This window comes from Schistocerca cancellata, chromosome 4 (assembly GCF_023864275.1).
Source record: "Schistocerca cancellata isolate TAMUIC-IGC-003103 chromosome 4, iqSchCanc2.1, whole genome shotgun sequence".
Lineage (NCBI taxonomy): Eukaryota > Metazoa > Arthropoda > Insecta > Orthoptera > Acrididae > Schistocerca > Schistocerca cancellata.
In genome coordinates this window covers 517080575-517093560 of record NC_064629.1, presented here as the reverse complement: position 1 = coordinate 517093560, position 12986 = coordinate 517080575, and the positions used below count along the sequence as shown (strand labels likewise).

The 12986-nt window shown below is 37.3% G+C and overlaps 1 protein-coding gene across 2 annotated transcripts in view; it reads left to right on the top strand.

Moving 5' to 3' along the window:
* Window positions 1–12986, top strand: part of LOC126184570 (sodium- and chloride-dependent GABA transporter 1) — a 382301-nt gene that overhangs the window by 359001 nt on the left and 10314 nt on the right. For both annotated transcript variants that reach the window (XM_049926999.1, XM_049926998.1), the window contains exons 10-11: window positions 3868–3999; window positions 9497–9700. In XM_049926999.1, the coding sequence (XP_049782956.1) occupies window positions 3868–3999; window positions 9497–9700 (336 nt within the window). The remainder of the gene's footprint in view (window positions 1–3867; window positions 4000–9496; window positions 9701–12986) is intronic.

Here is a 12986-nt window from a genome sequence, read left to right as displayed (position 1 = left end):
TTTTTGCATATACCAGTATGCCTTGAACAACAGATAACAATCTCTGTTGCTGTATATGTTCATAGTTAATGTTTCCTTAGTGTTCGTTGAATACTCCTGATTGTGTGAAACGAGTCTGTGGTTATGAGATGGACTCTCTACAACAGTCCAGTGGCATTTGCTATCTCATGCTGTAAATGATTACCTTTTGTACTATCAGTGGCTCAATACACAACATATTCTGATAAATCATATTGCTCAGAAACTACACCATATTCTCTTCACAGTAAAATGGTTACTAATAGCCAGCCTTTATCATTCCAAGTACATTCACATTAACACATTCCACATCATTACAAAGTGTCATACTCATGATCTATGGAACAGGTACTAATCTAATCTAATCTACACTCCTGGAAATTGAAATAAGAACACCGTGAATTCATTGTCCCAGGAAGGGGAAACTTTATTGACACATTCCTGGGGTCAGATACATCACATGATCACACTGACAGAACCACAGGCACATAGACACAGGCAACAGAGCATGCACAATGTCGGCACTAGTACAGTGTATATCCACCTTTCGCAGCAATGCAGGCTGCTATTCTCCCATGGAGACGATCGTAGAGATGCTGGATGTAGTCCTGTGGAATGGCTTGCCATGCCATTTCCACCTGGCGCCTCAGTTGGACCAGCGTTCGTGCTGGACGTGCAGACCGCGTGAGACGACGCTTCATCCAGTCCCAAACATGCTCAATGGGGGACAGATCCGGAGATCTTGCTGGCCAGGGTAGTTGACTTACACCTTCTAGAGCACGTTGGGTGGCACGGGATACATGCAGACGTGCATTGTCCTGTTGGAACAGCAAGTTCCCTTGCCGGTCTAGGAATGGTAGAACGATGGGTTCGATGACGGTTTGGATGTACCGTGCACTATTCAGTGTCCCCTCGACGATCACCAGTGGTGTACGGCCAGTGTAGGAGATCGCTCCCTACACCATGATGCCGGGTGTTGGCCCTGTGTGCCTCGGTCGTATGCAGTCCTGATTGTGGCGCTCACCTGCACAGCGCCAAACACACATACGACCATCATTGGCACCAAGGCAGAAGCGACTCTCATCGCTGAAGACGACACATCTCCATTCGTCCCTCCATTCACGCCTGTCGCGACACCACTGGAGGCGGGCTGCACAATGTTGGGGCGTGAGCGGAAGACGGCCTAACGGTGTGCGGGACCGTAGCCCAGCTTCATGGAGACGGTTGCGAATGGTCCTCGCCGATACCCCAGGAGCAACAGTGTCCCTAATTTGCTGGGAAGTGGCGGTGCGGTCCCCTACGGCACTGCGTAGGATCCTACGGTCTTCGCGTGCATCCGTGCGTCGCTGCGGTCCGGTCCCAGGTCGACAGGCACGTGCACCTTCCGCCGACCACTGGCGACAACATCGATGCACTGTGGAGACCTCACGCCCCACGTGTTGAGCAATTCGGCGGTACGTCCACCCGGCCTCCCGCATGCCCACTATATGCCCTCGCTCAAAGTCCGTCAACTGCACATACGGTTCACGTCCACGCTGTCGCGGCATGCTACCAGTGTTAAAGACTGCGATGGAGCTCCGTATGCCACGGCAAACTGGCTGACACTGACGGCTGCGATGCACAAATGCTGCGCAGCTAGCGCCATTCGACGGCCAACACCGTGGTTCCTGGTGCGTCCGCTGTGCCGTGCGTGTGATCATTGCTTGTACAGCCCTCTCGCAGTGTCCAGAGCAAGTATGGTGGGTCTGACACACCGGTGTCAATGTGTTCTTTTTTCCATTTCCAGGAGTGTATGTACAAATGACATATCTAAATTAGCCAATCAGGTCTTTTTACTCTATTTGTACCAATAACATATGGTTATAGACAACACTGTTTGAGGTGCAACATTCGTTCCAGTACGTATCAGGACATCTTAACAGGGCAAACAATTATTTTCAGGAGTGAATATTACACACACTTGATTTTTTCACATTAAAATCACAGTGATACTTTTGAATTAATAAATACATTTTGGGACAATGGAAACTGATATTAAAATATGGGGAAAGGAAAAATTAAGGAAGGAAGAAAATCTGACAAGCCTGATAAAGTTTATGCCATAATACTGACTCTACAAAAGTAAATCTTCATTTGATGTGCTGTAATCTAAAGAACAATAGAAAAAACCCTCAAATTTAATGCCCAACCAATACCAAAATATGTAATGATAGAGCAGCTAGACAATTATGGCAGAGGAAATCAGAGATCACCTTGTTGAAGGACCATCATGAATTGTGGAAAGTACAGGAAACCTAAATAAAGGTCACCAGATGAGAATTTAAATCTTAATCTTCCCAAATAAAGGTCCATTGTATTGATTATATCACACAACATTGCATGTTCAGTACTTCAAACTATTTTTTTTTTTTAAATTACATTGAAAACTGCAGAAAAAGTCCTGTGTAGTTTGCAATACTTCATCAATGTCAGGATTTGTAAAAAATATGAATAATTGGAAGAGTTTGTCATTTCACTTTATGCTTGAGATCTATATTTTCTTTTTGTCAAACTATGGTAGAATCACCAACAATACTTATTAATTCTTCGTAGCTATAACACAAACGAAGACACCCATAAAATAAGAGTAATTAATTTCCACATAGAAAGAATGTGTTACAAAACAGATAAAAACCAAAGGAAAGTGAGATTCAATATTTATATTAGTAAAAATGTTTTCATGATATGAGGTGTCTCAGCAAGTATCAATTGACAGACAGGTGGTGCATTTAATAATTAAACAAATTTAAGCCCATACAGGGCACATATTATCTGATAACAGATCATAACAACACACCATGGTACCTGGCAACAAATGTAATTGTTTTAGATATTAGAGGGAAAAAAGTAAAGAACAATACAAGTACACTAATTTGTTCTGAAATGAAATTCTTACATAATTATTTTGGCGGTGGCTTCCAAGTCAACATTAAACAATAGATAGATATGGCACTATAACCTAGCAGACAGTCAATGGGATGGTACAGAAGCAAACCGTCTGAGTAAACACTCAATTACATCTCTTAAAAATTCTGTGTGATTCAGCAAGTAGTATTTTTTGCATGAGAATAGTTGTGAGACTAATGGGAAATTTATGTGCAAACTTAATTAGTGTGTTGTACAAGTAGATGTGTTGGTCATGATACTGTTCACACAAGAGGACTAAGTGATTTAAATTACCTTCTGTTATTGTATGGCGAAGTTGGAGAGCCTCTGATACCTATCCTGCAGCACTGACTGGATATGTTGACATGTTAGGGTCACATTGTTATGTAGGATGTAAGGTGTCATCTACCACACATCCAGTCTATAAAAAGAAGGCATCATCCTTTGCAGGAAAGTTGCAACAGTGCAAGTGTTACAAAAATTTTCACAATTACGGTTGCTGAACTACTTCTCAGAGTAACACACTTAACAATATCTAACTGAAGTACACTAATATCCCACCACAAATTAGCAGCTGTGGGTATTAAGCAAGTTTTCAAAATTCTTATGTGTTACTTCATATTATCTCTTTGATGATAAAATGTTTTTATTATCTTAGATGTAATGAAATGTAAATGAGAAAGTGAGGTCTTACCACTGTACCACGTTATTATGTGAATATAGTTTGTTAATAACAGTTCTAGTACAGTTTTACACCTCAGTGGTTGAAATTACGTTTAGGAACACGAAAATTAATCTAAATGTTTCTTATTTAAATTGAACTGGAATGCTAGATTTAAAATCACTGCTAAGCAATTGAACATTATTATTTCTTATGTTCTCACTTTTTATTCTGATCACTTGGATCACTTTCTATTCTAACAGTTCTGTACAATGGAAGGATTTGTAACAGCAATGGTTGATGAGTGGCCACAGTTGCTGCGCAGAAGAAAAGAGATATTTATTGCTATTGTATGCTTCCTATCATATTTAGTTGGACTGTCCTGCATTTCACAGGTAAATAGTAATTATTAATTAACTATTTATTTGATGTAGTTGGTTTGATTCCTGTTTTATTTAATAACTGAATGTTTCATTGGATTTCAATATAATGTTTCTTTTATTTTAAATCATAAAATGCTTTTAGGTTCATGCTAAATGAGATATTTTATTTACACATGGGGATAATACCTACCTGCATGCTTCTGTAACACACATATTGTTTTCCATTTTCTTTTATTTGAACACCACATTTCAATAATCAAGATTTATCACAATCATTTTACAGCTGTATCAGTTTTACAAAACATATCTTAGAAACTTATTTTATGACATTTGTGCCTATATTGTACCCTTATTCCGAGATTTGTAACACTCATCTATGCACTGCAAGTGAACAGCTATTATTAGGTCACAGGAGTTGCATTATTGCTTCTCTGTATGTGTGAGGTAGTTCTCATTGGACTTAATTTAAAAATCCATTTCCTCCTTGTAACTTATATACATTTAAAATACATAATACCAATTCTGATGTCACATTAGCAGACTTATTCTGACTTAACTGAATTTCTTCTTTAGAGAGGCTCTTATATGTATGCCACAGTACTGATTGCAGAATCACTTGATAAGAGTGCACTTCATCCCATTCTTACAGATTAACACAAATGCCTTTAGTATGATGAAGAAACTTAAAAATTTAAGAACAAGGGACACAAAACAGATCACTTTTAAAATTAATAATATAGTTTGATGAATAGCTCTCAAATTAAGGACTGAGATTACACTTAGATGTGAACATCTATGAAAATGTTGAGACTGTTGTACTTCCTAGAAGTGCAAGACACTATGTGTATAACCACAATAATCTCATTATCAGTGGGTATGCATGTTATGAAGCCAAACCACTGCAACTCATAATGTTCTCTGTACACCTGCAAGGACCTTGACTGGAGTATTCTTCATGCATGTCAGTCTATAACTCTGGAACTAAAGCATCTTTTATCATCATCTGCAAGCTCTTGCTGTTTTCCAGGTCTCTAGAATTTGCACTTTTATGAGTGTCCTGGAACACCACCTCACAATGATCATAGTGTCTCTCTTGAAGATGCCTTACACTAACAATTAGATATATCATATGAGTCCCTTTTTCCAGTTTTCATGTATCCTTTTATCCTTTCCGTACTATTCTCATGACCCCATAGAACCACTGCACTTTGACAATGCCAGTTGCTCGCACCACCTCCACATTTACTTCATGGAGTTCAGATGATTTTCCTTCTTTCTTGATCTTTATGACTTCCTCTACTTCTGTCCAGGTTAGATTTATCTCTACGTGCCCTTTCCTCATCCAAATTCCTGATTGGGTTTAGTAACTCTTCAAAATATTCTTTTAACATTTCCTAGATTTCCTGTACATTCTCAATTTCCTTTCCTTCTTTATTGATCATCCTGGCATTACCCATCATGCCTCTCTTCTTCGCCATAACTGTGCCACCTTCTTACTCCATTCACTTTCATCTTCCATCATTTTGGCCAGTATCATATTGTCTGCCAATCGAGCATGGAAGTTTATACTTTAAATATGACCAGGGACAAACTTTCAAAGAAGTATTTCTTGCTACAAGTAATTTTGGGAGACTGGAATACTCATCTCATATTTGGTAGTCCTCCATGTAGAAGACAGGATGTAAATCTGTCTGGGTGGCCTGAGTAATCATAATTTATGGGATCAGAGTTTCCTAAAAATTAACACCAATTTACAACTTCTTGGTCTTTATTACGAATTTCCTCCACTTCATCATAAGCAATAGCCACGCACAGTGGCCACGCTGTTTGAGGCACCATGCCACAGATTGCACAGCTCCTCCCACTGAAAGGTTTGAGTCCCCCCTCAAGCATGGGTATGTGTGTTGTTCTTAGCATAACCTAGTTTAAGTAGTGTCTAAGTCTAGGGACCGATGACCTCAGCAGTTTGGTCCCTTAGGAATTCACACACACACACACACACACACACATACACACACATAAGCAATAACAAAACCCTCAACCACAACAACTAAAACCTCTCCCCTCCTGTCTCTGCAGCTTGTGTATATATTTCTTTTTTAAGAATGAAGTAAACAAAACAATAATTATTGGAACTGCAAAATACATTACTTACAACTAAAAAAGTTAATCAAAAAAGTTCTTGCACAGTAGTTTTACATGAAATAAATTGTCAAATTGATATGTAGTGGTTGTAATTGTAAATTTCATAATTTACTGTGTAAAATAATCTCTTACATCTGATCAAGTAATGCAAAATACAAAATTTTGATTTTCTCCTTAATAACAAATTGGCTTTTGTGGATAACATTTCCATGACTTCCAGGCAGTGATATACTCATTAAACTGGTTTTTTATGCAGTGAACAGATTTTGGTGAAATATGAAAATATGATATCTATTTACAATAAATTTCATAAGCTTGTAATTAAGAGGTCAGTTACATAAGTTCCTATTACTGTGGTTCTACATGGACTAAATTACTAAATTAATATATAATAATTATTATCTTGGATTTTCTGGTTTTCTGCACAAAACAGTATTTTATGTCAGATCCAATAATGCAAAACATATAATACTGATTTTCTTCTTAATTACTATTTGGGTTTTGTAGCAGACATTTTCTTAAGTTCCAAATATAGCGCTTGGTATGATATTTATCATTTTGTTTTTAATGAAATGCAGAAGTTTCATCAAAATACGAAAATATGCTGTTTGTTTACAGTATTTTTGAGAAACTAGTTTTGAAACCCTACTCTGTTATTTTGTTTGCTCACAAACCTTTCAAGGTGTCATTAACATAGAATTCCACCATACAGTTTGTAGCAATATTCATAAGTAAAATACGCAGAGATGTGAGACATTTGGTATTGGGTTGTTTACTAATATGTGGTGCTGTAATATTCCATTAATCTATGTGATTTGTCCCATTACACCATTCTTCTATCAATTTTCTGCTACCTCTCTCTTAGCTACTTTCTTCTTATCAGTGTATTCCTTTCATGCTTTCTCTGTTCTCTCCTGAAACCATACACAAAATACATTTTTTTTTTCAATTTCCTCCCTTACTGTACCATTCCACCAGGGAGTTTCATTCCACCTTTTCTTATCACTGGTTCTCCCACTCTCTTTCTCTGCTGCTTCTGCCATTGTTATTTTGAACCTTCCCCATTCCTCCTCTACTGATGGCTTTTCATTCCTTGGTACATTGCTCATACTATTTTCTGAAATTCTTCTTTGTATTTTTCTACTTTCAACCTTCACACTCCTATCCTTTCTTATCTTTTTTGTCCCCTTTTTCTCTTTAATCTCTCAAACTGTAACTAATAAAACACAGTGATTACTTATATATGGCTTTAGAAGGTATTACTTTAGCATGTGTGTCTATTACCTTCATGTCCTACTCATGCATTATGTAATCTACCACAGATTTTCCCAACAAACCCTGGCTGTACTACATTACCTCATGACTTTCCTTCTTCTTAAGCCAGGTTTTGCCTGCAGCTAGTCCATTCCTTTTACAAAAGTCTAACAATTTTCATCCTTCCTTGTTTCTCCATCCCCATACCTCCATTTTCAATTCTTCCTCATATCCTTCTCTTCCCTTGCTCATGTGTGCACTTAGGACTTCCAATATCATGATCTTCTGACTGGCTAATTGTCCCTGTGTTTTCTGTTCAAAGTCCTCCTTCTCTTCAGCAGACTATTCAACTTGTGTTGCATGTACTTGCAGAATTTCCATATCTTTTCCATTCACTTTCACTCTGACCTTCATCACCTTGGCAAACATTCATTTCACCTCCTCTTTCAACCCCCCCTGTCATAACTAGTTTCATTCCATGTCTTACTTCTTCTTTATTCCCACTCCAATACAGTCTATGTCCACTCCTCAGTTCCCTACTTCCTTTATTCTTCCACCTGGCTCTTGACATTTCTAGAATATCCAGACTCCTGTCAGTGTCTGTATGTCAAATGTACCAAATCTTAGAACTTGGCAATAACTGGGTAATCTTCCATTATTTTCATTCTTTGCAAGGCTTGTTACATGTTTGAAAGCACATATTATTTTCTCCACTCTTGCTTTCTAAGCCTGTCTTAGCTGGGTTTCTTAATTGAGTCTTCTCTCCACCTATTTTTGTCCATGGGAGGTCTCTAACTTCCTTCCTACCCTTCAACAGTCAGGAGCTGCTGATGAACACTTCGCAGTCCATCATCTAGATGTGCACTCTGTAGGGTTAAGACAGTACTGAGTGAAGTATGATAAATGTAATATACATACAGTGATATATTTAACTTCCATATTTATCCATTCTCTATCATTTATAATGGGAAAAGCAAAACATATGCAGCTGCTCTTCTGTAGCCTGCACATCTGCAGCAGTTCCACATATGGGAGTGTGTTCTTTCCCACACCCTATATATTTTGGTTTCTAACATTTCTTTTCTTCCTCTGTTTCTTCTAAAAATAATAAAATGCCTGAAATAGGGCCACAGCTGTATAATGTAGAAATTTTGGAACATTTTATGAGTTTTGTTCATCCGTAATCAGAGCCAAATGTGTTCCATTCCACCAAGCACGGGGGCACAATGCTTAGCAATGTGGACTTACACTTGTGGCTTGAATCCCTGTCCAGTCATCCACATTTAGATTTTCCAAGGTTTCACTAAATCAATTAAGACAATTGCAAGGATGGTTTCTCTGAAAAAGATCACGGCTGATTTCTTCCCCATCCTTCTCCTGTCCAATCTTGTGGTCCATCACTAATGGCCTCATCAGCAGTGGTATGTTAAACTCTGATTTTCTTTTCTGTGTTTTCACCTGTTCCCTCCAGCACAAACTATGTGTAACTGCTGTCATTTATGCTGATGGTCACTAATATGTGCTTGTTTGTTTGAGTTTTAATGCAACAGATATTGCCCACAAATGAATCTTATTATCTAGATGTGTATAGATTACAAATTTAGCTTATGAGAGCTCTGATTACAATATATATTTTCCTATTCTGAATAAAAGTTTGAAGAAACAGTCATTCACTAGAAAAAGAATAGGAAGATGAAACAATAGGAATCATATGGTTTCAATGTGTTTTAAAAAGCTTTTTCCAGTTCATGGTGGGATGATATAGCAACCAGTGACAAATGGTTTGAAGAGATAAACAGTCTTGGCTGTTTCGCTACCAAGATTGTTCATCTATTCAAAAAAGTTTTAAAAAGCCCTGTTTTTCTTAAGCAGTTTTGATGCCCAGGACACTCTCCAGAAAAACAGCCTCCTATTTCTCATTACACATGAATGTATAGTTTGAAAGATCAGGACACATTTCTATTTGTATGCTGTGATGGTAGCCACAGTTCCCATTGTTGAGGACTGTGTGCTCCTTTGTGTGTTAACAAAAAAATAATTTAGTGAAATCATTGAATTATGAGCCATACACAAAATTGATTGATGTATATTGATTCTTTTGTTGCTCTAGGGAGGAATGTATGTATTTCAAATATTGGATTCATATGCAGTTAGTGGATTCTGTTTATTGTTCCTGATATTCTTTGAATGCATTGCAATTTCCTGGGCATTTGGAGTGAATCGCTTTTATGATGGAATAAAGGATATGATTGGTTACTACCCATTCATGTGGTGGAAGTTCTGTTGGACTATAGCTACTCCATTTATATGTGTGGTAAGAATTTTCCTTCAGTTCCATATTTTTTGTTTTGCTTGTCATCTTCTTATAAATTTGGCATATTTTGTTTTCAGACAGAAATAATAATAAGAATTTAACATATTTTCAATGTCTAAATGATATTTACTACCAAATGCTTCACGGTTGTTGCTTGTTTGTTTTGTTTGTGTAAAAGTAATAAAGAGGCTAGTGGAAGAAATTCCATTAGCAGACAGAAACTGGAGCAGAGATAAGACAAAGTGCACTGAATACTGATTTGTTACTTCCTGCTAAACAGTAACACATAGTTCAAAATAAATATCCAACTTCTTGGTTTCATGTCTTTCACTGCTGTTAAATATTATTCATTATTAATTTGAATCTATTTGACTCTTGAACCACATAGAAATAATTTTGAAATGCTTGCTCTCCAATAAAACACATTTTTCAAACTTTATGACCATACCTCTGCACAACATGAACACTGTGCAGGATGAGTCTGAACCATACCAATAACCTTTCAGAGATCAGTGAATGTTGCTTGGTGAATCCTTTGATAAAAGAAACCCCTGGTCTCCATGGTGATGTTATGGAGTAGTTCATTCAGTTTGTTTCCTTTGAACTTTATTGCATTGATAATGCTTACACATCTGTGGAAATACATGTGAAATGAAATTTGTGTTGTGTTTTTAAGGAAAACAATTCCACTGATTCACAATACTCACAGATGAAAATATTGTTGCCCCCTTAGATTGCAATTTTGTCCTGCTCAATGTGGTTTCAAGTCTTGTTTCCCTTAGTGTTAGTTCTATGTAAGCAGACTTGACCAATAAAAATTCCCGGATTTTTCCCCGATTTCCCAGTTAAAAATACACTTCCTCTCAGATGAAAATAAACTTTTTCTGTGTTAAGTAACAGTATACTTTTCCTCAGAACTGTAAAACTTATTAATCCTTTCAATGGTTGTGGTTTTTTTACACCGGCATAGAATTTCCCGGCACTTCTGATGTGCAGCAACATGCACACTGCATATTTCGTATTTCGAAAGTATAAATTCGAATTTCACCAAATACCGCATGTTACTTTCCGAAGGATTGAGATCGAGATTGCGGTGCGTTTTTGTAAGCCAGTCATAGCTCATGTCAAGCGATCTCACCAGCCGATGACAGCGGATATTCAGAGCATAGGACACGTGATATGGTCAGCCAATAGCAACATCACTGTTACGTAGCGCGAACACACAAATAGGGAAAAGTAATGGTTTAAATTAATATACATAGTGTTGCTAAAAGAAAAGAAAAGCTTTCACGTAGCCTATAATATCGGCCTCTAAGATTAATAAGCTGCAAGAGAAGCTAAGCTTTCACACATAATGTTGATATTTTTTGCGCGTGTTATACTTTTAACAGTAAAATTTTCAACAACGACATAAATGTCTGATCTTCTGGGCTCAAAAATATTCTAAATGGTCATTCTCAAAGATTTGAATTTTGAATGAGAGTCAAACGCTCTGTAATTTAATAAATTCATCGGACATTGGCGGACAGAGTTCATCTTGTGTAAAAGGAAATTAACTTTACTTGAAGGTAACGCTTTTCAAACAACCATTCAGAATATTTTCCCGCGACCTGTTAGAAATAGATTCATTTCAGCAGTTGCGCCAGATGAGAAGCGTCGCCGCGCTTGCACAGCTACGATGATGCAGGGAGCCCATATGTTCGTACGTGTAAAACATTAAAAGATCTTACATTATGTCATAAACGAAACAAGACGTTAGGGGATACTCTAAGAGCATGGGAATTTTGTGAACCCTACTAAAATGCACATTCGTATGTCCAGATTCAGATGTAAATTTTCTTAGAGTACCAGTACCGTATTATCTCACGTTTGGTTCTTTATTATGGCATAATGCCATACGTGCTAGACAATGAAAACTTGAACTTTAAATGTAGTGAACAGTTGAAACTATGCAGTAGTGTGAAATTAAACACTTCGTTTCAAATAAATTGACTGCCTCAGCAGAAAAGATTAATAAAAGTCAATTTTTTTAACAAACAGAGATAACTTCATTGTTCTGCAAGGCGATTAACTCTTGACTGTCAGAAAGGTAGAAACAAAATAAAATCTGAAACTAATAACTTATTTGAGCCTTCTGTAATTATGTGAACTTTAGCCTTCCATAATTATGTGAATGTATTTTAATTCACTTGATAGCTTCCGACCACAAAAATACGTTTTGTTTTCGTTTGACGTAAGAGCAATAAACGAAGAGGAAGCAACAAAATCATTTAACGTAAACACGGGTCACGTGGAGACTACCACCTCCCCACTACAACTCAGACTGCTCTGTGCATCAGGTCCGGATCTACAATATTTCCGAACCGCGGCATTATTAGATAGTGGCGCTCCCCCTCCCTTGAGCGTTTGAGGTAGGACGCCAAAAATTTAAAAAATAGGGTTTTCAAAAATATCTTTATATTGTAGCTCACATCTTTCTGAAGAGTCTGATACATAAAACATATATGATCGAGGGAATGTAAGACATGTTATTTGGTCTTAAGTGTGCTGAAGTGCAGTGCTAAGCCTCTTCACAGAATTATTCCATCGCACGTCTGTGTATTTTGCTCTGTGGAATTTAAAGGTGTAATATTTTGTAATGGGTGCCATAAAACTATATTCAGCCCAGTGGAAATTAAAATGTTTTGTGGTGCGTCTCCCGCTCCCAGTCAGCTGGTTTGACATCCTGCCCCTCTTAAAAAAATCTCGCAATTAGTAGTGTATGGGATTATTTGTAACCGGGAGGACAAGAACTCTTCAGAAAATTTTCAGTCTTTACTGCCTTTTAGCTGATAACTTGCTGTTCCGTGTGACATAAAATTAAATATAGGATACATAAAACGAGTAAAGACAAGAGACAAGCAAGACAGTACACATTTCTTCCATCCTTAAGTCCTAGCTTTTTTTTCTCTCTCTCTCTAATCTTGTCACAGCTTTATATGGCGTACTTTCCTTTCTGGGAAGGAATGTATTACGCCATCAAAGTTTGTCAATGTTTTGCTACATGAAAAAATGCAGAAAAGCTGTTAATACAAATAGTACCCAAATAATCTGCTAGATAAAACGAAATAGGCCTGCTTAATATTGTAGCAATTGTTACACACACCAAATAAACGAGACTGTTTTGGCACAAATGGTCATTTTTATAACACGACAGAATATAATTCACCAAGTACCAATATCAAACGCATATTAGGCCTACTACAAGCAAAAGGTTTTATGTTAAGAAATAGTTTCACATTTCATT